Source organism: Bombina bombina, chromosome 5 (genome assembly GCF_027579735.1).
Source record: "Bombina bombina isolate aBomBom1 chromosome 5, aBomBom1.pri, whole genome shotgun sequence".
In the NCBI taxonomy this organism is placed as follows: Eukaryota; Metazoa; Chordata; class Amphibia; order Anura; family Bombinatoridae; genus Bombina; species Bombina bombina.
In genome coordinates, this window is record NC_069503.1 from 230,076,851 (window position 1) to 230,103,322 (window position 26,472).

The 26,472-nt window shown below is 40.8% G+C and overlaps 1 protein-coding gene across 15 annotated transcripts in view; it reads right to left on the reverse strand.

The window, feature by feature from the left end:
* The window catches only part of SVIL (supervillin), a 766,609-nt gene that overhangs the window by 24,177 nt on the left and 715,960 nt on the right, over positions 1-26,472 (reverse strand). For all 15 annotated transcript variants that reach the window (XM_053713887.1, XM_053713886.1, XM_053713892.1 and 12 more), the window contains 3 exons: positions 4,244-4,349; positions 3,562-3,769; positions 2,562-2,695 (listed from right to left, as the gene is read on the reverse strand). In XM_053713887.1, coding sequence (XP_053569862.1) covers positions 2,562-2,695; positions 3,562-3,769; positions 4,244-4,349 — 448 coding nt within the window. The remainder of the gene's footprint in view (positions 1-2,561; positions 2,696-3,561; positions 3,770-4,243; positions 4,350-26,472) is intronic.

The following is a 26,472-nucleotide window of genomic DNA, read 5'->3' on the forward strand; positions in this document are numbered from 1 at the left end:
ACCTCCATACATTGAGCTACTGACGGCCAAACAGTAGACTGGAAAGGCAAAAGGAAAGAATCTTGGATTTTCTGACCTCTGTCAGAAAAAAATTCAAAGAAAGGGAATCTATTATGGTTTCTAATAAAACCACCCTTGTAGCTGGAACAAGGAAACTCTTCTCCAGATTCACTTTCCATCCGTGGGAACAGAGGCGTAACTAGAAATCACAGGGCCCAGGTGCAAGAATCTAAGAAGGGCCCCCCACCCCATCCCCCCACCAAAAAAGTGAATTTGATACATATTTTTTTTATTTATTTTTTAACATTTAACACAGAAAAAAAATGTGAATCAGATTACATGTCTGCAAAAGGAGGTACCCTATGCCCACAGTCTGAGATGGTCTGACCCCCTATTACTATATATAGTGACACTGTTTAACCCACCAGTACTGTATATAGTGAGTCAGTGACAGTCTGTAATCTGCCAGTGAGATGGCTGGCCTGACCCTACCCACCCCAGTACTTTATAAAGTGACCACAGTAGTCTGTGGCATAGTCCAGCACCCCCATACTGTATATAGTGGTACTGTATAGTGACACTGTTTACCCCCCCCCCCCCATGCTGTAGTAACAAGGTCTGTAATTTGCTGGTTCCACAAACATACACACACACAAACACCAATGGGTAAAACAGAGACTAACCACTGTAGTCAGAGGCACTAGTGAAGCATCATGTCACACACACATGATTTCAGTGGCAGGAAAACGTTTTTTTATTTAAAATAAAAAATTTAAGCTGGGCCCCCACCCTTGGGGGCCCAGTCGCAATTGCGACCTCTGCAACTGCTATAGTTTCGCTTCTGCGTGGGAACGTAGAAAAGACAACAAGATCTCTGTATGAGAGTTTGCTTGTTGAAAAGATGGTGCCTGAACCAATATGTTGTCCAGATAGGGCGCCACTGCAATTCCCCGAGACCTGATCACTGCCAAGAGAGACCCCAGAACCTTTGAGAAAATTCTGGGAGCTGTGGCAAGGCCAAACGGAAGAGCCAAAAACTGAAAGTGTTTGTCTAGAAAGGCGAATTTCAGGAACTTGTGATGATCCCTGTGGATGGGAACATGAAGATACACATCCTTCAGGTCTATGATCATCATGAACTGACCCTCTTGGACCAAAGGAAGAATGGAACGAATGGTTTCCATTTTGAAGGACGGTACCCTAAAAACCTTGAGACACTTCAGATCTAAAATGGGTCGAAAAGTTCCCTCTTTTTTTGGGGAACCACAAACAGATTTGAGTAAAAACCTAGACCCTGTTTCCTTAGAACAATCACTCCTAGGGAGAAAAGGTCCTAAACGCACTTCAAAAATGCCTCTCTTTTTACCTGATCTGTAGATAATCTTGAGAGGTGGAATCTGCCCCTGGAACTGCCCAAGGATCTGGGACATCGCGTATCCACGCTTGACAAAACAGGGAAAGTCTGCCCCCCACTTAATCCTAACCGAGGTGTCTTACCTGACCACCGTAAACAACAATCACTTTCAAAGTCACTTTACACTGATGATAATGATGAGTCAGAAGACTGTCCAGCTGATCCGAGCTTTCCCCCGGAATGGAATGAGCAGAGGAGATGTCTGACCGTGACAACGCTGCTCTGCTTAAATAATGCGGAAGAACATTACTTATCCGACTTATTTCAAGAAATTTGCAGCTGAATTAAAAGCACGCGTCTAAGACTGACAGTTTATCCTCTAACGGAGTCTCTTGAAAACCACCCACAATATTCAATACTTCTTTAGGGTTGACCGTGTCTCCTATTCCTCCTGAGAGACATGGCCATGATGAATTAAATGTACATTAGCCACAATAATAAAGGATATGCTTTATTTCCAAATAAAAAGCATTAACCCCTTATTCTCCCTTTGTTATCGCAAACCGTGCCTGCACCCTGCCTGAAAGTATCCTTACAAAGGATATTTACATGTCCCACATTAAAAATGCAGCTTAATCTTCTTAAGTGCAAGTCTCCATACCTAGAATACAAAGAGGCACTTACCTGCAATCTAGCTGTCAGGCAGGACAACAGCTTACTAGGTGTGAGAGGACACATACTCCTCCCAGAGACCTGTAGAAAAAGAAAGAACAGAGTAACCAACTCTGGCTCTCTATAACTAGGGCAGCAAAACGTGTGAGGTCCTTACTTTGTTTCCTAACTTCTTAAAAGCCACCATTACCCTCTGGAAGAGACTGACGTGGATTCAGTTATACCTAAATCCTTGCTTGCAGGGAAAAGTACCCAAAAAAATGAATTCATTTCTTCAGACACCAAACTTCACCTCCTCCATTGACAGAGGCAAAGAATGACTGGGGATTATGGGTAGGGGAGTGACACTTAACAGCTTTTCTGTGGTGCTCTGCCTCCTCCTGCTGGCAAGGAGTGATATTCCCACTAGTAATTGCAATGATGTTGTGGACTCTCCATATCTTAGGGGAAAAAATGGATGTACTGCAGTAATTTATTTTATAAAAAAAAATAACACAAGTGAAACAAAAGTATATACAATATTTAAGATCTTTACCTTGCAACATGCAATCATAGGCTTTACGGTCTCGTCTCCCAAGTGCTTCCCAGAATCCTAGTGGTTCTGACCCCTCTTCACATTCATGTATATTTACTTTACTGCTGCTGTGCAATCCTGCTTCTAAAGGACATCTATATAAGCAAAATAATATTTAGTAAAAATAAAAAAGTAAATTAAACACTGTAGAGCAGCTTAAGGTCTCCTTTAAAGTGATTGTAAACCTCAATCAATTGCTGCCGAGTATATCAAATTAATCTTAAAAACTGAAACACTTTAATTCATTAAAATTTTAAAAGATGCTTAATTTTTAAAATATTTACCATTGAGTGATGGTAAACATTGCACCGTTCCTCCGCCCGCCCCACGAGCTGGGCACCAAATGGGGAACACAATGATTGGATGAAGTCAGATTTGTTATCGATCTGCTAAATAAAGTATGCGATGCGGGCGGAGGAATGGCACAATGTTTACCATCACTGAATGGTAAATATTTAAAAAATTAAGCGTCTAAACATTTAAATAAATTAAAGTGCCCCTGTTTTTAGAAATAATTTTATATACTGGGCAGTGATTAAAGTTTACAATCATTTTAAACATCCATAAAGCCACGTGCTGCAACACAATAGGAGATCTATTTAATCATGAGTTTAAAGTTTTAAACAGCTGATGAAACTTTAAAAAATGCATCTACATGTTATTCTCAACCTAATCTTTTCTTTGAATGCATCATTTTATCTAGCATTTGTTTAGTGCTTAATGTCCCTTTAATATTGAGTTAGCCCCCCTTTGTGGCTTTATATACACAACACACATCTAAGATGTACCATAATTAAATTATATATTAATAGCCATCCACAATTATGTTAGCTTATAATAATCAAGCTAAATTCAAACCACAAAGGAGATTCCCTACTAATGTTGCTTACAGTATTTACAGCTGTAAAGCTAAACAGGAAGCTGATGAAATGTGCCATTTTGCACTGCAGGATGTACTTACTCCTCTTTGATTTTGTTGGCTGTGGTCCTTGCTACTTCCTTTGTGTGGCTTTGTGCTTTGCAGCCGTGCCAAAGATAGATCAGGGCTTTATTTACATTTAATAGGATCATCGATGTCCTAGATCGAAGGCTGCTGCAGTGGCACGCTACCTCTACCAGATTACCTTCCGCAGGAACTTCCCCCCGAACACAGTATAACCTCCAGTCATCTGCACAAACAAAAACCAAATGTACACTACTATTTATATATGGAACAATATTAAACTGTTTAGAAAGCAACAACAATGTGATAAGATTTAAAGGGACATGAAAGGCAATTTTTTTTCTTTCATGATTCAGATACAGAATAGAATTTTAAAAGCATTTCCAATAAGCTTCTATTAACAAATATGTTTTGTTCTCTTGTTATTCTTTGTTGAAGAGATACCTAGGTAGGTAGCATGCACATGTCGAAGCACTACATGACAGGAAATAGTGCTGCCATCTAGTGCCCTTGCTAATGTATAACATTGTTGCAAAACTCCTGCCATATAGTACTGCAGACATGTTCACACTCCTGAGCTAACTGTCCTGCCTTTTAACAAAGGATAAGAAATGAAGAAAATAATAATTATAAAGATAGCCATAACAATACAAGTACAGAACTGTGCTGTCTCAGTCAATAGAACTACATGAATACATACTCTGTACATTTTCCTCTTCCTCTTCTCTCCTTCCTGCATGCACAATCATTCCACCCTGAAAACACTGCAAGAAACACGGTGGCTCCTTCCCTTGAATCACTTGGACCTGGAAATGCAGAAGACATATTTAAAAGAGACATTAAACCCAAAAGTTTTCTTTGTTCATTCTGTTAGAGTAGTGCTTTCCAAACCCAGACCTCAGGACCCTTACCAGGCCAGATATTTATTATATCTTAACTAGAGCACAGGTGAAACAATCAGCTATTGGGAGAGCTGATTATAGCTTAACTAGAGCACAGGTGAATCAGCTGATGGGTGAGCCGATTATATCTTACCTAGAGCACAGGTGAAACAATCAGCTGATGGGAGGGTGGATTATATCTTACCTAGAGCACAGGTGAAACAATCAGCTTATGGGAGAGCTGATTATAGCTTAACTAGAGCACAGGTGAATCAGCTGATGGGTGAGCCGATTATATCTTACCTAGAGCACAGGTGAAACAATCAGCTGATGGGAGAGTTGATTATATCTTACCTAGAGCACAGGTGAAACAATCAGCTGATGGGAGAGTTGATTATATCTTACCTAGAGCACAGGTGAAACAATCAGCTGATGGGAGAGTTAATTATATCTTACCTAGAGCACAGGTGAAACAATCAGCTGATGGGAGAGCTGATTATAGCTTAACTAGAGCACAGGTGAAACAATCAGCTGATGGGAGAGTTGATTATATCTTACCTAGAGCACAGGTGATTCAGCTGATGAGTGAACCGATCATATCTTTCCTAGAGCACAGGTGAAACAACCAGCTAATGGGTGAGCTGATTATATCTTACCTAGAGCACGGGTGAATCAGCTGATGAGTGAACCGATTATATCTTACCTAGAGCAAGGGTGAATCAGCTGATGAGTGAACCGATTATATCTTACCTAGAGCAAGGGTGAATCATCTGAAAGAGCCGATTATATCTTACCTAGAGCACAGGTGAAACAACCAGCTAATGGGTGAGCTGATTATATCTGAACTAGAGCACAGGTTAAACAATCAGCTGATGCGAGAGCTTATTATATCTTAACTTCAGCACAGGTGAAAATCATCTAATGGGAGAGCTGATTATATCTTAAAGGGATAGGCTAGTCAAAATTAAACTTTTATGATTCAGATAGAAAATTTCTTAAAATTGCATCCTCTAATTTACTCCTATTATCAATTTTTCTTTGTTCGCTTGATATCTTTATTTTAAAAAGCTGGAATATAAGCTTAGAAACCAGCCCATTTTTGGTTCAGAACCTGGATAGCGCTTGCTGATTAGTGTCTAAATGTAGCCATCCAATCAGCAAACGCTACCCAGGTGCTGAACCAAAAATGGGCCGGCTCCTAGACTTACTTTCCAGTTTTTTTAAATAAAGATACCAAGAGAACAAAGAAAAATTGATAATAGGAGAAAATTAGAAAGTTGCTTAAAATTGCATGCTCTGCTATGAATATAGACAAGGAAACACATATGAGATCCCTTGCGCTACTTTGTGACACCACTATAGCTGAAACTTGGAGAGAATCTCACACAAAGCTTTTATATCAGACATATTATACACCGGATAAAGCCTATAGATGGAACAACATTGATTTTAACTATCTCAAAAAACAATACCGGGTAGAGCAACTCGCCACAGACCTGAACTCAGAGCACAAAATCGTAGCCTTCTTTACTAAATGGTCAAAGCGGTGAGCGGATTATATCTTAACTAGAGCACAGGTGAATCAACTGATGGGTGAGCCGATTATATCACCTAGAGCACAGGTGAATCAACTGATGGGTGAGCTGATTATATCTTAACTAGAACACAGGTGAAACAATCAGCTAATGGGTGAGCTGATTATATTTTACCTAAAGCGCAGGTAAAATCAGCTTATGTGAGCACAGGGGAAATCAGCTGATGGGTGATGAGCGGATTATATCTTACCTAGAGCACAGGTGAATCAGCTAATGGGTGAGCGGATTATATTTTACCTAGAGCACAAGTGAATCAGCTGATGGTGAGCTGAATATATCTTACCTAGAGCACAGGTGAATCAGCTGATGGTGAGTGGATTATATCTTAACTAGAACATAGGTGAAACAATCAGCTGATGGGTGAGCGAATTATATCTTACCTAGAGCACAGGTGAATAAGCTGATGGGTGAGCTGATTATATCTTACCTAGAGCACAGGTGAAACAGCTAATGGGGGAGCAGATTATATCTTAACTAGAGCACAGGTGAATCAGCTTATGGGTGAGCTGATTATATCTTAACTAGAGCACAGGTGCAACAATCAGCTGATGGGTGAACTGATTATTTCTTACCTAGAGTGCAGGTGAAATCAGCTCACCCATCAGCTGATTGTTTCCCCTGTGCTCTGGTTAAGATTTAATGAATATCTGGCCTGTTAAGGGTCCTGATGACTAATGTTGGGAAACACTGAGATACAGCATGCGATTTTTAACAACTTTCCAATTTATTTCTATTAACACATTTTCTTCATACTCTAGGTATCCCTTGTTGAAAAGCATGGAGGTAAGCTCAGGAGTGTGAGTGTGTCTGTCTGTAGCACTATAATGGCAACAGTTTTGAAAGATTATTATTCATTTGCAAGAGCACTAGATGGCAGCATTATTTCCTGCCATGTAGTGCTGAAGACATGTGCACACTACCTATCTAGGTATCTCCACCAAAATACCATGAAAAAAGTAGATTTGATAACAGAAGTAAATTGGAAACATTTAAAAATTGTATGCTCTGCCTAAATCACAAAAGAAAATGTTTGTGTTTTAGGACCCTTTAAAGGGATACTAACCCCAAATGTTTTCTTTCGTGATTCAGATAGAGCATGCTATTTTAAGCAACTTTCTAATTTACTCATATTATCAATTTTTCTTTGTTCTCATGTTATCTTGATTTGAAAAAGCAGTAATGAAAGATTAGGAGCCGGACCATTTTTAGTTCAGCACCTGGGTAGCTTTTGCTGATTGGTTTGCTACATTTAGCCACAAATCAGCAAGTGCTACCCAGGTGCTGAACAAAAAATGGTCCGGCTCTAAAGCTTACAGTACTGCATTTTCAAATCAAGATAGCATGAGAACAAAGAAAAATTGATAATAGGTGTAAATTCGAAAGGTACTTAAAATCTCATGCTCTATCTGAAACATGAAAGAAAAAAAATTGGGTTTAGCATCCCTTTAAGAGATAAAAAAAAAAAAAATCTTCAGATTTTGTGTTTACTTCTATTTTGCATGGTTTCTACATTGATCTACTCATTTTTGACGCTTTGGACCCTGGTGCACTGCTTTAGTCCCCATGAGACACACAGGGGAAAAAAAAGGGGAAAAAAAGAAGATTTTAGAATTCCATTCTAGGAGTGCAGGATAATCCACCAGAACGAGCCACAATGATTATTCCTCAGAAACAAACTTTTAAACACAAACTGTGATGCAGTAAATCAAGAGTGAAATTGTATTCTTTTTACTTATGAGAGTTACATATATCGAGTTAAGATTATGAGACGGCCCATGTACTGTATATTGCTACAAATAGCATAAATGCACCAGGTTGTCCTCCGCAGAGCAAACTAATAAAATATATACAATGACCAATTATGTTTTTACAGTATGGAACATTGTATTTCAAGGCGCAACAGGAAAAGGGATTACACTTCAAAGCTTTAAATATCTTAAAAAAAAAATTCCTGGTGAAGAAAATCAATTATTCCAATTATACTTTTTAAATTCCAGTAATGCAGTTACTTGCACACCTGCAATGTCTTGGTAGTACAGATGGTGCACAATATGCAGTGTTTAGTGGTGACAAACATAGGCGGAGACCTCTGGAGAATATTGTTGAGCAGAAAAGGTAATAAGGCTGCAAAATGTGAATTTTTAATTTGCACTGTAAACATTTTCTTTCAATTTGCATATTGTTGGCTCATGAGTAATGCTAAAGGGACAGTCTACAATTTGTATTGTTTTAAAAGATAATCCCTTTATTACCCATTCCCAAGTTTTGCATAACCAACAGTTATATTAATATACTTTCTTTTCTAATGACACTGAGTACACAGAATATCCTGACCAGCAGGAGGAGGCAAAGAGCACCACAGCAAAGCTGTTAAATACCACTCCCTTACCCACAACCCCCAGTTATTCTCTTTGCTTGTATCAGTTGCAAGGAGGGGTAAAGTTAGGTGTCTGATTCTTCAAGAGTGTTATTTTTTAAGCAGAGCAGGTCTGTTTTGTTTTCTTGGGGTGTAGCAGTAGTCCATGTCAGTCTCTTCAGTAGAGCAGTGGTGGCTTTTAAGCATTGGGAACTTGGGGGGTATAATCCCCTCTGCGCCTCCCAAGTGTAGGTTTACTCAGTTTTTTTTGTTTCCCACAGGTCCATGTAAGGAGTGATGCCTTTCAAACATTGTTAGCTGCCCTGCTGCCAGGCAGCTTGTGATGGAGGTAATTGCCGTTTTAATTTTCTGAGGGTCAGAAAGTTTGGCACTTATTGGGTTAATTTTTTATTCCTGCTTGTGTGCAGGTTTTTTAATTTTTATGGCAGTATTGTGGGGCACTGTAGAGGATTTGGATGACTGTTTTATGGGAGTGTTAACTTTTCACTCCTTGTTGTGACTCTTCAACGTATGCTGTATTTACTTTGGAACGGCTGTGTACTGCATTGAGACTTCGGGTTTGCAGTTTCTTTTCTCCCGGCGGCAGTTTTGTGGCTTGTACCGTCATGCCGGCCGGGAGGTGCTGTAGACGCCCACGATGGGCGGAGTTTGTTTACTGCAAGTGTTGCGCGCTCTTTTCTCTCAGTGTTTCTTCGATCTTTGATTCTTTGTTCCGCTGCTGCTCTGGTGCTACGTTGGAACGGTCATTGTGAGAAGTGAAGTCCGGATCGTTTGGGAGTCAGAATATCTCCGGTCGGTAGGAGGTTAGTTTAGGCACCTCAGCAAGGCTTGTTGAAGTGTAGAGGTGTCTAATAGGGGCTCTGGGCAAGTTATCATTGGGCTCTTATTGTTAACGTTCTTTAAAGGGACAGTAACATTTTATTTTTGGCATTTTTTTCTGCAGCTTTTTTCTTGCAAAAATGTATTTATTTTGATTTTTGGTAAGATGGACCAAGAGGACTTGCAAGCTGTTACTTGCACTTTATGCTTAGATGCAAATGTGGAGCCACCTATTAATTTTTGTTCCTCATGTATTGAGAGAACATTACATTACAGGGATAGGCTTTTTGATACAGAAACTTCATTTTCTAAGGAGAATATTGTTCAGGAGTCTCCTGTTCAAGTGATACCTCAGCTTTCTCCTCAATCATCCCATGCCCTGCGTTTCGTCTCAGTTTGGTTTTTCTTTGCAGGATATGGCTACTTACATATCCTCTGCTGTATCTGAGGCTTTGTCTGCTTTTCCTGTGTTTCAGGGGAAGCGCAAAAGGAAGTATAGGGTTTCTGACTCTGTTGCAGTTATGTCAAATGTTTCTTACTATAGGTCTGAGGAAGAAGATACTTCTGTAGGGTCTGAGGGTGAAATTTCAGACTCCGATAGTGTAATTCTGTCTGCTGTTTCTGAGGTTGTTTCTTTCAAGTTTAAGTTGGAGCACCTCCATTTGTTACTCAGGGAGGTTTTGGCTACTTTGGATGACTGATTCGACGATCATAGTTACTCCCATGAAGGCTAGTAAACTTAAATTTTTTGATGTTACTTCCATGGCGGAAGTTTTTCCAGTTCCAGATCGTGTTTCAGAGATTATTACACGGGAATGGGAGAAGCCTGGAGTTCCTTTTTCTCCTCCAATTTTTAGGAAGATGTTTCCTATTGGGGATTCTATTAAGGAATCATGGCAGACGGTTCCCAAGGTGGAGGGAGCTATTTCTACCTTGGCTAAGAGAACCACTATTCCTATTGAGGATAGTTGTGTTTTTAAGGACCCCATGGATCAGAAGTTGGTGGCTTTGTTTAAAAGCATCTATGTTCACCAGGGGTTCCAATGCCAGCCTGCTGGGTGTTTGCTACGGTTACCAGTGTGGCTGCATATTGGTTTGATGCGTTGTCTGATTCTATTCAGCAGGATACTCCTCTTGAGGAGATTCAGGATAGAATTAAGGCTTTAAAATTGGCCAATTATTTTATTGTGGATGCTTCTTTACAGGTTATCAAGTTGGGAGCAAAGATTTCTGGCTTTGCTGTTCTGGCGTGCAGGGCCTTATGGTTAAAGTCCTGGTCTGCAGATGTATCATCCAAATCTAAGATTTTGTCCATTCCTTACAAGGGTAAGACCAGGTTTGGCTGAGATTATTTTGGATATTACGGGAGGGAAGGGACATTCTCTCCCTCAGGATAAGAGAAATAAACAGTCATCAAGAGTAATTTTCGTTCCTTTCGTAACTTCTCTGGTAAACCTTCCTCCTCCTCTTCCAAACAGGATCAGTCCAAGCCCTCTTGGAGGCCTAATCAGTTCTGGAGCAAGGGGAAACAATCTAAGAAGCCTGTTGCTGATACAAAGTCAGCATGAAGAATCTGCCCACGATCCCGGGGAGGATCTTGTGGGGGGCACACTTTCTTTGTTCGCTCAAGTTTGGGCTTGGGATGTTCCAGATCCCTGGGTGGTAGACATTGTGTCCCAGGGATACAAGCTAGAGTTCAAGACTTTTCCTCCCAGGGGAAGGTTTCTTCTCTCCAGGTTATCTGTAGACCAGATAAAGAGAGAGGTGTTCTTACGCTGTGTGCAGGATCTTTCCGACATGGGAGTGATAGTTCCTGTTCTGGAGCAGGGTCTGGGTTTCTATTCCAATCTGTTCATCGTTCCCAAAAAGGAGGGAACCTTCAGACCTATTCTAGATCAAGAGCATAAACAAATTTCTCAGAGTTCAGTCTTTCAAAATGGAAACTATTTGGTCAATTCTGGGTTAATTCATGACTATAGTAGATCTGAAGGATGCATATCTGCATATTTCTATTCACAACATCACAAATTTCTGAGATTTGCTTTCCTAGACAAGCTTTTCAGTTTGTGGCTCTTACTTTTGGTATTGCAACAGCTCCCAGGGTGTTCTCAAAGGTCCTGGGTGCGTTACTGGCAGTGCTCAGACTGCAGGGGGTTGCAGTAGCTCCTTATCTGGACGACATTCTAGTTCAGACGCCATCTTTTCAACAAGCAAGCTCCCACATGGAGTTGTCTTTTCTGCGCTCCCATGGTTGGAAGGTGAATTTAGGACAAAGTTCTTTGATTCCGGCTACAAGGGTGGTTTTCTTGGGAACCATTATAGATTCTCTAAAAATTAAAAAATTTTGACAGAAGCAAGGAAGTCAAAAATGTTCAATTCATGCCTTGTTCTTCAGTCCTCTCCTCGGCCGTCGGTGGATCAGTGTATGGAGGTTATTGGTCTGATGGTTTCAGTCATGGAAATCATTCCGTTTGCTTGGTTCCATCTCAGGCCTCTGCAGTTATGCATGCTCAGTCAGTGGAATGGGGATTATACAGATCTGTCCCCAAAGATTGTTCTAGATCAGGCTGCAAGAGATTATCTTCCGTGGCGGTTGTCTCAGGATCTTCTCTCTCAGGGAACCTGTTTTTGCAGGCCTAACTGGGTTATCGTGACCATGGATGCCAGTCTGCTGGGTTGGGGAGCTGTCTGGGGCCCGTTAAAGGTTCAGGGTCTTTGGTCTCGGGAGGAGTCGTTTCTTTCCATAAATGTTCTAGAGCTAAGGGCAATCTTCAATGTTCTTCTGGCCTGGCCTCAGCTAGCTTCAACCCAGTTTATCAGATTTCAGTAGGACAACATAACGTCAGTGGCTTACATCAATCATCAGGGAGGAACTCTGTCCTTTTTATCCGGGGGAGTGTGAACTTCATCCGGAGGCGTTTTCCAGTTTTAATCTCAAATGGGGACTACCGGAGTTGGACCACATGGCGTCTCGTGAGAATGCCAAGCTCCCGAGGTATGGATTGAGATAAAGGGATCCCCAGGCTGTTCTGATAGATGCTCTAGCAGTTCCTTGGAAGTTCAGCCTGGCATACGTTTTTTCCTCAGTTTGCTCTTCTTCCTCGGGTCATTGCTCGGATCAGACAAGAGAGGGCGTCAGTGATTCTCATTGCATTGACGTGGCCTCGCAGGATCTGGTATACAGATCTGGTGGAGATGTCATCTTTTCCACTTTGGAGTCTTCTGTTAAGGAAGGACCTTCTACTTCAGGGGCCCTTCCTTCATCTAAATCTCATTTCTCTGAAGCGGACTGCTTCGAGATTGAACGCTTGATTTTATCTAAGCATGGGTTTTCTGAGTCGGTTATTGAAGCTAGGATTCAGGCGCGTAAACCTGTGACTAGAAAGATCTATTATAAGATATGGTGCAAATATCTGTATTGGTGTGAATCCAGAGGCTACTCTTGGAGTAGGGTCAGGATTCCGAGGATTTTGTCTTTTCTCCAGGAGGGTCTGGAGAAGGGTTTATCTGCAAGTACCCTGAAGGGTCAAATTTCTGCTTCATCTATTTTGCTGCACAAACATCTGGCGGATGTGCCAGACGTTGTCTTTTTGTCAGGCCTTGGTTAGAATCCGGCCTATGTTTAAGTTTGTGTCTCCTCCTTGGAGTCTTAATTTAGTTTTGAGAGTTCTCCAACAGGCTCCGTTTGAGCCTATGCATTCTTTGGATATTAAGTTAACCTGGAAGATTTTGTTTTTGGTTGCTATCTCTTCGGCTCAAAGAGTTTCAGAGCTTTCTGTGTTGCAGCGTGAGTCTCCTTTCCTTATTTTTCATTCTGATAAGGTATGATTACGGACTGCTTTAGGTTTTCTTCCCAAGGTTGTTTCTGATAATATTAATCAAGAAATTGTTGTTCCTTCTTTGTGTCCTAATCCTCCTCCTCATATGGAACATTTGTTGCACAAACTGGATGTAGTTTGTGCTTTGAAATATTATTTGCAGGTGAGTAAGGATTTTCGCCAGTCTTCCTCGATTTGTTGTTTTTTCTGGGAATCGTAAGGGTCAGAAAGCTACGGCTACTTCTCTTTCTTGTTGGTTGAGAAATGTGTTATTCGCTTGGCATATGAGACTGCTGGTCAGCAGCCTCCTGAGAAAAACATAATTTATGTAAGAACTTACCTGATAAATTCATTTCTTTCATATTAGCAAGAGTCCATGAGCTAGTGACGTATGGGATATACATTCCTACCAGGAGGGGCAAAGTTTCCCAAACCTTAAAATGCCTATAAATACACCCCTCACCACACCCACAATTCAGTTTAACGAATAGCCAAGAAGTGGGGTGATAAGAAAAAAGTGCGAAAGCATATAAAATAAGGAATTGGAATAATTGTGCTTTATACAAAAAAATCATAACCACCACAAAAAAGGGCGGGCCTCATGGACTCTTGCTAATATGAAAGAAATGAATTTATCAGGTAAGTTCTTACATAAATTATGTTTTCTTTCATGTAATTAGCAAGAGTCCATGAGCTAGTGACGTATGGGATAATGACTACCCAAGATGTGGATCTTTCCACACAAGAGTCACTAGAGAGGGAGGGATAAAATAAAGACAGCCAATTCCTGCTGAAAATAATCCACACCCAAAATAAAGTTTAATGAAAAACATAAGCAGAAGATTCAAACTGAAACCGCTGCCTGAAGTACTTTTCTAGCAAAAACTGCTTCAGAAGAAGAAAATACATCAAAATGGTAGAATTTGGTAAAAGTATGCAAAGAGGACCAAGTTGCCGCTTTGCAAATCTGATCAACCGAAGCTTCATTCCTAAACGCCCAGGAAGTAGAAACTGACCTAGTAGAATGAGCTGTAATCCTCTGAGGCGGAGTTTTACCCGACTCAACATAGGCAAGATGAATTAAAGATTTCAACCAAGATGCCAAAGAAATGGCAGAAGTTTTCTGGCCTTTCTAGAACCGGAAAAGATAACAAATAAACTAGAAGTCTTTCGGAAAGACTTAGTAGCTTCAACATAATATTTCAAAACTCTAACAATATCCAAAGAATGCAACGATTTCTCCTTATAATTCTTAGGATTAGGACATAATGAAGGAACCACAATGTCTCTACTAATGTTGTTGGAATTCACAACTTAGGTAAAAATTCAAAAGAAGTTCGCAACACCGCCTTATCCTGATGAAAAATCAGAAAAGGAGACTCACAAGAAAGAGCAGATAATTCAGAAACTCTTCTGGCAGAAGAGATGGCCAAAAGGAACAAAACTTTCCAAGAAAGTAATTTAATGTCCAATTAATGCATAGGTTCAAATGGAGGAGCTTGAAGAGCCCCCAGAACCAAATTCAAACTCCAAGGAGGAGAAATTGACTTAATGACAGGCTTTATACGAACCAAAGCTTGTACAAAACAATGAATATCAGGAAGAATAGCAATCTTTCTATGAAAAAGAACAGAAAGAGCAGAGATTTGTCCTTTCAAGGAACTTGCGGACAAACCCTTATCTAAACCATCCTGAAGAAACTGTAATATTCTCGGTATTCTAAAAGAATGCCAAGAAAAATGATGAGAAAGACACCAAGAAATATAAGTCTTCCAGACTCTATAATATATCTCTCTGGATACAGATTTACGAGCCTGAAACATAGTATTAATCACAGAGTCAGAGAAACCTCTTTGACCAAGAATCAAGCGTTCAATCTCCATACCTTTAAATTTAAGGATTTCAGATCCTGATGGAAAAAAGGACCTTGAGACAGAAGGTCTGGTCTTAACGGAAGAGTCCACGGTTGGCAAGAGGCCATCCGGACAAGATCCGCATACCAAAACCTGTGAGGCCATGCCGGAGCTACCAGCAGAACAAACGAGCATTCCTTCAGAATCTTGGAGATTACTCTTGGAAGAAGAACTAGAGGCGGAAAGATATAGGCAGGATGATACTTCCAAGGAAGTGATAATGCATCCACTGCCTCCGCCTGAGGATCCCGGGATCTGGACAGATACCTGGGAAGTTTCTTGTTTAGATGAGAAGCCATCAGATCTATTTCTGGAAGTTCCCACATTTGAATAATCTGAAGAAATACCTCTGGGTGAAGAGACCATTCGCCCGGATGCAACGTTTGGCGACTGAGATAATCCGCTTTCCAATTGTCCATACCTGGGATATGAACCGCAGAGATTAGACAGGAGCTGGATTCCGCCCAAACCAAAATTCGAGATACTTCTTTCATAGCCAGAGGACTGTGAGTCCCTCCTTGATGATTGATGTATGCCACAGTTGTGACATTGTCTATCTGAAAACAAATGAACAACTCTCTCTTCAGAAGAGGCCAAGACTGAAGAGTTCTGAAAATTGCACGGAGTTCCAAAATATTGATCGGAAATCTCACCTCCTGAGATTCCCAAACCCCTTGTGCCGTCAGATACCCCCACACAGCTCCCCAACCTGTAAGACTTGCATCTGTTGAGATTATAGTCCAGGTCGGAAGAACAAGAAGCCCCCTGAACTAAACGATGGTGATCTGTCCACCATGTCAGAGAGTGTCGTAAAATCGGTTTAAAGATATTAATTGAGATATCTTTGAGTAATCCCTGCACCATTGGTTCAGCATACAGAGCTGAAGAGGTCGCATGTGAAAACGAGCAAAGGAGATCGCATCTGATGCCGCAGTCCTAAGACCCAACATTTCCATGCATAAGGCTACCAAAGGGAATGATTGTGACTGAAGGTTTTGACAAGCTGATATCAATGTTAAACTTCTCTTGTCTGACAAGGACAGAGTCATAGACACTGAATCTATCTAGAAACCTAAAAAGGTTACCCTTGTCTGAGGAATCAATGAATTGATTGGTAAATTGATCCTCCAACCATGAACTTGAAGAAACAACACAAGTCGATTCGTATGAGATTCTTCGAAAATGAGAAGACTGAGCAAGTACCAAGATATCGTCCAAATAAGGAAATACCAAAACCCTGTTCTCTGATTACAGAAAGAAGGGCACCGAGAACCTTTGAAAAAAATTCTTGGAACTGAGGCTAGGCCAAACGGTAGAGCCAAAAAACTGGTAATGCTTGTCTAAAAAGAGAATCTCAGACACTAAAAGTGATCTGGATGAATCGGAATATGCAGATACACATCCTGTAAATCTATTGTAGACATATAATGCCCTTGCTAAACAAAAGGCAGGATAGTCCTACAGTAACCATCTTGAATGTTGGTATCCTAACATAACGATTCAATAATGATAGATCCGGAACTGGTCTGAAGGAATTGACCTTCTTTGGTACAATGAAGAGATAAAATAAAACCCCAGCCCCTGTTCCAGAACTGGAACTGGCATAAATACTCCAGCCAACTCTAGATCTGAAACACATTTCAGAAATGCTGAGCCTTTGCTGTGTTAACTGGGACACGGGAAAGAAAAAAAATCTCTTAGCAGGAGGCCTTAACTTGAAGCCAATTCTGTACCTTTCTGAAACAATGTTCTGAAACCAGAGATTGAGAACGGAATTGATCCAAATTTCTTTGAAGAAAACGTAATCTGCCCCATACCAGCTGAGCTGGAATAAGGGCCGCACCTTCATAGGTACTTAGGAGCTGGCTATAGGTTTCTATAAGGCTTGGATATATTCCAAACTGGAAATAGTTTCCAAACTGATACCGCTCCTGAGGATGAAGGATCAGGCTTTTGTTCCTTGTTGTGAGGAAAGGAACGAAAATGATTATTTACCCTGGAAAGAAAGGGAAAGCAAAGTTGACTTAGAAGACATGTCAGCATTCCAAGTTTAATCCATAAAGCTTTTCTAGCTAAAATAGCTAGAGACATATACCTGACATCAACTCTAATGATATCAAAAGATGGTATCACCAATAAAATTATTAGCATGTTATAGAATAATAATAATGCTATAAAATTATGATCTGTTACTTGTTGCGCTAAAGCTTCTAACCAAAAAGTTGAAGCTGCAGCAACATCCGCTAAAAATATAGCAGGTCTAAGAAGATTACCTGAACATAAGTAAGCTTTTCTTAGAAAGGATTCAATTTTCCTATCTAAAGGATCCTTAAATGAAGTACTATCTGCCGTAGGAATAGTAGTACATTAGCAGGAGTAGAGACAGCCCCATAACCTTAGGGATTTTTGTCCCAAAAAACTCTAATCTGTCAGATGGCACAGGATATAATTGCTTAAACGTCTAGGAGGAGTAAATAAATTACCCAAATTATTCCATTCCCTGGAAATTACTTCAGAAATAGCATCAGGGAGATAAAACACTTCTGGAATAACTACAGGAGATTTAAAAACCTTATTTAAACGTTTACATTTAGTATCAAGAGGACCAGAATCCTCTATTTCTAATGCAAATAATACTTCTTTAAGTAAAGAACAAATAAATTCCATCTTGAACAAATACAAAGATTTATCAGCATCAACCTCTGAGACAGAAACCTCTGAACCAGAAGAACCATTATCAGTATCAGAATGATGATGTTCATTTAAAAATTCATCTGAAAAAAGAGAAGTTTTAAAAGACTTTTATGTATACTAGAAGGAGAAATAACAGACATAGCCTTCTTAATGGATTTAAAAAATAAAATCTCTTATGTTATCAGGAACACTCTGAAAATTAGATGTTGACGGAACAGCAACAGGTAATGTAACAGTACTAAAGGAAATTTTATCTGCATTAATAAGTTTGACATGACATGCAATACAAACAACAGCTGGAGAAACAGATACCAAAAGTTTATAGCAGATACACTTAGCTTGGTAGCTCCAGCACTGGACAGTGATTTTCCTGAAGTATCTTCTGACTCAGTTGCAACATGGAACATCTTGCAATATGTAAAAGAAAAAAACAACATATAAAGCAAAATTGATCAAATTCCTTAAATGACAGTTTCAGGAATGGGAAAAAAATGCCAGTGAACAAGCTTCTAGCAACCAGAAGCAATAAATAATGTGACTTAAATAATGTGGAGACAAAAGTGACGCCCATATTTTTTAGCGCCAAAAGACGCCCACATTATTTGGCGCCTAAATGCTTTTGGCGCCAAAAATGACGCCACATTCGGAACGCCGACATTTTTGACGCAAAAAAACGTCAAAAAATGACGCAACTTCCGGCGACACGTATGACGCCGGAAACAGAAAAAAATTTTTGCGCCAAAAAAGTCAGCGCCAAGAATGACGCAATAAAATGAAGCATTTTCTGCCCCCGCGAGCCTAACAGCCCACAGGGAAAAAGTCACATTTTTTAAGGTAAGAAAAAATGATTGAAACAAATGCATTTATCCCAAATATGAAACTGACTGTCTGAAAAATAAGGAAAGTTGAACATTCTGAGTCAAGGCAAATAAATGTTTGAATACATATATTTAGAACTTTATAAACAAAGTGCCCAACCATAGCTTAGAGTGTCACAGAAAATAAGATTTACTTACCCCAGGACACTCATCTACATGTTTGTAGAAAGCCAAACCAGTACTGAAACGAGAATCAGCAGAGGTAATGGTATATATAAGAGTATATCGTCGATCTGAAAAGGGAGGTAAGAGATGAATCTCTACGACCGATAACAGAGAACCTATGAAACAGACCCCGTAGAAGGAGATCACTGCATTCAAATAGGCAATACTCTCCTCACATCCCTCTGACATTCACTGCACGCTGAGAGGAAAACCGGGCTCCAACTTGCTGCGGAGCGCATATCAACGTAGAATCTAGCACAAACTTACTTCACCACCTCCATCGGAGGCAAAGTTTGTAAAACTGAATTGTGGGTGTGGTGAGGGGTGTATTTATAGGCATTTTAAGGTTTGGGAAACTTTGCCCCTCCTGGTAGGAATGTATATCCCATACGTCACTAGCTCATGGACTCTTGCTAATTACATGAAAGAAATCATGGCTCATTCCACGAGAGTTGTTTCCTCTACTTGGGCGTTCAAAAATGGAGCTTCTAAAGATCAACTTTGCAAGGCTGCCACTTGGTCATCTTTACACACTTTTTCAAAATTTTACAAATTTGATACTTTTGCTTCAGCTGAGGCTTCTTTTAGGAGAAAGGTTCTTCAAGCAGTGGTGCCTTTCTAGGTTACCTGTCTTGTCCCTCCCTTTTCATCCGTGTCCTCTAGCTTTGGTATTGATTCCCAATAGTAATTATGATGATCCGTAGACTCACCGTGTCATTAGAAAGAAAATGAAATTTATGCTTACCTGATAAATTTTTCTTTCTTTCTTGACACGGTGAGTCCACGCCCCGCCCTGTATTTTCAGACAGTTTATTTTTATATAAACCTCAGGCACCTCATATTACTTCCTTTCTCCTTTACCAAATGACTGGGGGTTGTGGGTATAGGAGTGGTATTTAACAGCTTTGCTGTGGTGCTCTTTGTCTCCTCCTGTTGGTCAGGAGTGATATTCCCAATAGTAATTATGATGATCCGTGGACTCACTGTGTCAAGAAAGAAACAAAATGTATCAGGTAAGCATAAAATTCATTTTTTACCTCTGTGATTACCTTGTATCTAAACATCTTCTGACAGCCCCCTGATCACATGACTTTTTAATTATTATCTATTGACTTATTTTAGCCAATTAGTTCTGTGTTGTGCTGACTCTTAAATAACCCCACAGGTGTGAACACAATGTTATCTATATGGCCCACATGAACTAGCAGTCTCCTGTTGAGAAAAGCAAATAAAAAAACAGAATTTATGCTTACCTGATAAATTACTTTCTCCAACGGTGTGTCCGGTCCACGGCGTCATCCTTACTTGTGGGATATTCTCTTCCCCAACAGGAAATGGCAAAGAGCCCAGCAAAGCTGGTCATATGATCCCTCCTAGGCTCCGCCTACCCCAGTCATTCGACCGACGTACAGGAGGAAATATGCATAGGAGAAACCATATGATACCGTGGTGACTGTAGTTAGAGAAAATAATTCATCAGACCTGATTAAAAAAACCAGGGCGGGCCGTGGACCGGACACACCGTTGGAGAAAGTAATATATCAGGTAAGCATAAATTCTGTTTTCTCCAACATAGGTGTGTCCGGTCCACGGCGTCATCCTTACTTGTGGGAACCAATACCAAAGCTTTAGGACACGGATGATGGGAGGGAGCAAATCAGGTCACCTAGATGGAAGGCACCACGGCTTGCAAAACCTTTCTCCCAAAAATAGCCTCCGAAGAAGCAAAAGTATCAAATTTGTAAAATTTGGCAAAAGTGTGCAGAGAAGACCAAGTCGCTGCCTTACATATCTGGTCAACAGAAGCCTCGTTCTTGAAGGCCCATGTGGAAGCCACAGCCCTAGTGGAGTGAGCCGTGATTCTTTCAGGAGGCTGCCGTCCGGCAGTCTCATAAGCCAATCGGATAATGCTTTTAAGCCAAAAAGAGAGAGAGGTAGAAGTTGCTTTTTGACCTCTCCTTTTACCAGAATAAACAACAAACAAAGAAGAAGTTTGTCTGAAATCTTTAGTTGCCTCTAAATAGAATTTTAGAGCACGGACTACGTCCAAATTGTGTAACAAACGTTCCTTCTATGAAACTGGATTCGGGCACAAAGAAGGTACAACTATCTCCTGGTTAATATTCTTGTTGGAAACAACTTTCGGAAGAAAACCAGGCTTAGTACGCAAAACCACCTTATCTGCATGGAACACCAGATAGGGTGGAGAACACTGCAGAGCAGATAACTCTGAAACTCTTCTAGCAGAAGAAATTGCAACCAAAAACAAAACTTTCCAAGATAATAACTTAATATCTATGGAATGTAAGGGTTCAAACGGAACCCCTTGAAGAACTGAAAGAACTAGATTGAGACTCCAGGGAGGAGTCAAAGGTCTGTAAACAGGCTTGATTCTAACCAGAGCCTGAACAAACGCCTGAACGTCTGGCACAGCTGCCAGCCTTTTGTGAAGTAAAACAGATAACGCAGAAATCTGTCCCTTCAGAGAACTTGCAGATAATCCCTTCTCCAAACCCTCTTGTAGAAAGGATAAAATCCTAGGAATTTTTATCTTGTTCCATGGGAATCCTTTAGATTCACACCAATAGATATATTTTTTCCATATCTTATGGTAAATCTTTCTAGTTACAGGCTTTCTAGCCTGAATAAGAGTATCTATTACAGAATCTGAAAACCCACGCTTTGATAAAATCAAGCGTTCAATCTCCAAGCAGTCAGTTGGAGAGAAACCAGATTTGGATGTTCGAATGGACCTTGAACAAGAAGGTCCTGTCTCAAAGGTAGCTTCCATGGTGGAGCCGATGACATATTCACCAGGTCTGCATACCAAGTCCTGCGTGGCCACGCAGGAGCTATCAAGATCACCGAAGCCCTCTCCTGGTTGATCCTGGCTATCAGCCTGGGAATGAGAGGAAACAGTGGGAAAACATAAGCTAGGTTGAAGGTCCAAGGTGCTACTAGTGCATCTACTAGAGTCGCCTTGGGATCCCTGGATCTGGACCCGTAACAAGGAACCTTGAAGTTCTGGCGAGACGCCATCAGATCCATGTCTGGAATGCCCCATAATTGAGTTATTTGGGCAAAGATTTCCGGGTGGAGTTCCCACTCCCCCGGATGGAATGTCTGACGACTCAGAAAATCCGCTTCCCAATTTTCCACTCCTGGGATGTGGATTGCAGATAAGTGGCAGGAGTGATCCTCCGCCCATTGAATTATCTTGGTCACTTCCTCCATCGCCAGGGAACTCCTTGTTCCCCCCTGATGGTTGATATAAGCAACTGTCGTCATGTTGTCTGATTGAAACCTTATGAATTTGGCCTTTGCTAGATGAGGCCAAGCTTTGAGAGCATTGAATATCGCTCTCAGTTCCAGAATGTTTATCGGGAGCAGAGATTCTTCCCGAGACCAAAGACCCTGAGCTTTCAGGGGTTCCCAGACCGCGCCCCCCAGCCCACCAGACTGGCGTCGGTCGTGACAATGACCCATTCTGGTCTGCGGAAGCTCATTCCCTGTGACAGATTGTCCAGGATTAGCCACCAACGGAGTGAATCTCTGGTCCTTTGATCTACTTGAATCGTCGGAGACAAGTCTGTATAATCCCCATTCCACTGTCTGAGCATGCACAGTTGTAATGGTCTTAGATGAATTCGTGCAAAAGGAACTATGTCCATTGCTGCAACCATCAATCCTATTACTTCCATGCACTGCGCTATGGAAGGACGAAGAACAGAATGAAGAACTTGACAAGAGCTTAGAAGTTTTGATTTTCTGACCTCTGTCAGAAAAATTCTCATTTCTAAGGAGTCTATTATTGTTCCCAAGAAGGGAACTCTTGTTGACGGGGAAAGAGAACTTTTTTCTATGTTTACTTTCCATCCGTGAGATCTGAGAAAGGCTAGGACGATGTCCGTATGAGCCTTTGCCTTTGACAGAGACGACGCTTGAATCAGGATGTCGTCCAAGTACGGTACTACTGCAATGCCCCTTGGTCTTAGAACCGCTAGAAGGGACCCTAGTACCTTTGTGAAAATTCTCTGAGCAGTGGCTAACCCGAATGGAAGTGCCACAAACTGGTAATGCTTGTCCAGAAAAGCGAACCTTAGGAACTGATGATGTTCCTTGTGGATGGGAATATGGAGGTACGCATCATTTAAATCCACCGTAGTCATGAATTGACCTTCCTGGATGGTAGGAAGGATCGTTCGAATGGTTTCCATTTTGAACGATGGGACCCTGAGAAATTTGTTTAGGATCTTGAGATCTAGAATTGGTCTGAACGTTCCCTCTTTTTTGGGAACTATGAACAGGTTGGAGTAAAACCCCATCCCTTGTTCTTTTATTGGAACTGGATGAATTACTCCCATCCTTAACAGGTCTTCTACACAATGTAAGAATGCCTGTCTTTTTATTTGGTTTGAAGATAATTGAGACCTGTGGAACCTTCCCCTTGGGGGTAGTTCCTTGAATTCCAGGAGATAACCTTGAGAAACTATTTCTAGTGCCCAAGGATCCTGAACATCTCTTGCCCAGGCCTGAGCAAAGAGAGAAAGTCTGCCCCCCACCAGATCCGGTCCCGGATCGGGGGCCATCCCTTCATGCTGTTTTGGTAGCAGTGGCAGGCTTCTTGGCCTGCTTACCCTTGTTCCAGCCTTGCATCGGTCTCCAGGCTGGTTTGGGTTGAGAATTATTACCCTCTTGCTTAGAGGATGTAGAGGTAGAGGCTGGTCCGTTTCTGCGAAAGGGACGAAAATTAGGCTTATTTCTAGCCTTAAAAGACCTATCCTGAGGAAGGGCGTGGCCCTTTCCTCCGGTGATGTCTGAAATAATCTCTTTCAAATCAGGCCCAAACAGTGTTTTGCCCTTGAAAGGGATGTTAAGTAATTTTGTCTTGGAAGACACATCCGCTGACCAAGACTTCAGCCAGAGCGCTCTGCGCGCCACAATAGCAAACCCTGAATTTTTCACCGCTAATCTCGCTAATTGCAAAGCGGCATCTAGAATAAAAGTTAGCCAATTTAAGTGCATGAACTCTGCCCATAATCTCCTCATACGAAGATTCTTTATCGAGCGACTTTTCTAGTTCTTCGAACCAGAAAAACGCTGCCTTAGTGACAGGAACAATGCATGAAATTGGTTGAAGAAGGTAACCTTGCTGAACAAACATTTTTTTAAGCAAACCCTCTAATTTTTTATCCATAGGATCTTTAAAAGCACAACTATCTTCTATGGGAATAGTAGTGCGTTTGTTTAGAGTAGAGACCGCCCCCTCGACCTTAGGGACTGTCTGTCATAAGTCCTTTCTGGGGTCGACTATAGGAAATAATTTCTTAAATATAGGGGGAGGCACAAAAGGTATGCCGGGCCTTTCCCATTCCTTGTTTACTATATCCGCCACCCGCTTGGGTATAGGAAAAACATCGGGGGGCACCGGAACCTCTAGGAACTTATCCATCTTACATAATTTCTCTGGAATGACCAAATTGTCACAATCATCCAGAGTAGATAAAACCTCCTTAAGCAGTGCGCGGAGATTTTCTAATTTAAATTTAAATGTTACAACATCAGGTTAAGCTTGTTGAGAAATTTTCCCTGAATCTGAAATTTCTCCCTCAGACAAAACCTCCCTCCTGGCCCCTTCAGATTGGTGTGAGGGTATGTCAGAAGCGTTATCATCAGCGTCCTCTTGCTCTTCAGTGTTTAAAACAGAGCAATCGCGCTTTCTTTGATAAGTAGGCATTTTAGATAAAATATTTGCAATAGAATTATCCATAACAGCCGTTAATTGTTGCATAGTAATAAGTATTGGCGCACTAGATGTACTAGGGGCCTCTTGTGTGGGCAAAACTGGTGTAGACACAGAAGGGGGTGATGCAGTACCATGCTTACTCCGCTCATCTGAAGAATCATCTTGGGCACTATTATTATCTGTGGCATCATTGTCCCTACTTTGTTTGGACACCATGTCACAATTATCACATATATTTAAATGGGGAGACACATTGGCTTTCATTGTTTATCTGATGGTTCAGACATGTTAAACAGGCTTAAACTTGTCAAACTTGTCAACAAAGCACAAAAAACGTTTTAAAATAAAACCGTTACTGTCACTTTAAATTTTAAACAGAACACACTATTACTGAATATGCGAAAAAGTATGAAGCAATTGTTCAAAATTCACCAAAATTTCACCACAGTGTCTTAAAGCCTTAAAAGTATTGCACACCAAATTTGAAAGCTTTAACCCTTAAAATAACGGAACCGGAGCCGTTTCTACATTTAACCCCTATACAGTCCCAGGAATCTGCTTTGCTGAGACCCAACCAAGCCCAGAGGGGAATACGATACCAAATGACGCCTTCTGTAAGCTTTTTCAGTGTATCTTAGCTCCTCACACATGCATCTGCATGCCTTGCCTTCCAAAAACAACTGCGCATTAGTGGCGCGAAAATGAGGCTCTGCCTATGACTAGAGAAAGGCCCCCATCTGAAAAAGGTGTTCATACAGTGCCTGCCGTTTTTTAACAACAATCCCCAAGATTATAATAATTATAAAGCGCTATAATCTGTCAAATATGCTTAGCAAGTAATCGTTTTAGCCCAGAAAAATGTCTACCAGTTTTTTAAGCCCTTATAAAGCCTTTATTCTCATACTTAATCTAAGAAAATGGCTTACCGGTCCCCATAGGGAAAATGACAGCCTTCCAGCATTACCAAGTCGTGTTAGAAATGTGGCCATCATACCTCAGGCAGAAAAGTCTGCCAACTGCTTCCCCCAACTGAAGTTACTTCATCTCAACAGTCCTGTGTGGAAACAGCAATCGATTTTAGTAACGTTTGCTAAAATCATCTTCCTCTCACAAACAGAAATCTTCTTCTCTTTTCTGTTTCAGAGTAAATAGTACATACCAGCACTATTTTAAAATAACAAACACTTGATTGAAGAATAAAAACTACATTTAAACACCAAAAAACTCTTAGCCATCTCCGTGGAGATGTTGCCTGTGCAACGGCAAAGAGAATGACTGGGGTAGGCGGAGCCTAGGAGGGATCATATGACCAGCTTTGCTGGGCTCTTTGCCATTTCCTGTTGGGGAAGAGAATATCCCACAAGTAAGGATGACGTGGTGGACCGGACACACCTATGTTGGAGAAAGCATGTGATAAAAGGCTGTCTGTAGTGGCTTAAAAACAGGCAGACATTTAGAGGTTTAAATGTTATAAAGTATATTAAAGGGACAGTCTACAGCAGACTTTTTGTTGTTAGAAAAGTTAGATAATCCCTTTATTACCCATTCCCCAGGCACAACCAACACTGTTATATTAATATACCTTTTAGCTCTTTAATTACATTGTATTTATATCTCTGCAAACTGCCCCCTTATTTCAGTTATTTTGACAGACTTGCATTTTAGCCAATCAGTGCTCACTCCTAGGTAACTTCATGAGCTCAATGTTATCTATATGAAACACAAACTAACTCCCTCTAGAGGTGAAAAACTGTCAAAATGCTTTCAGATTAGAGGCAACCTTAAAGGGACAGTAAACACCAGAATTTTTGTTGTTTAAAAAAAGGTAGATATCCCTTTATAAAGGTAGATATCCATTTATTATTTTGCATAACCAACACAGTTATAATACTTTTTACCTCTGTGATTACCTTGTATCTATGCCTCTGCAATCTGCCCCCTTATTTCAGTTCTTTTAACAGACTTGCATTTTTAGCCAATCAGTGCTGACTCCTAGGAGCTTCACGTGCCTGAACTCAATGTTATCTATATGAAACACATGAA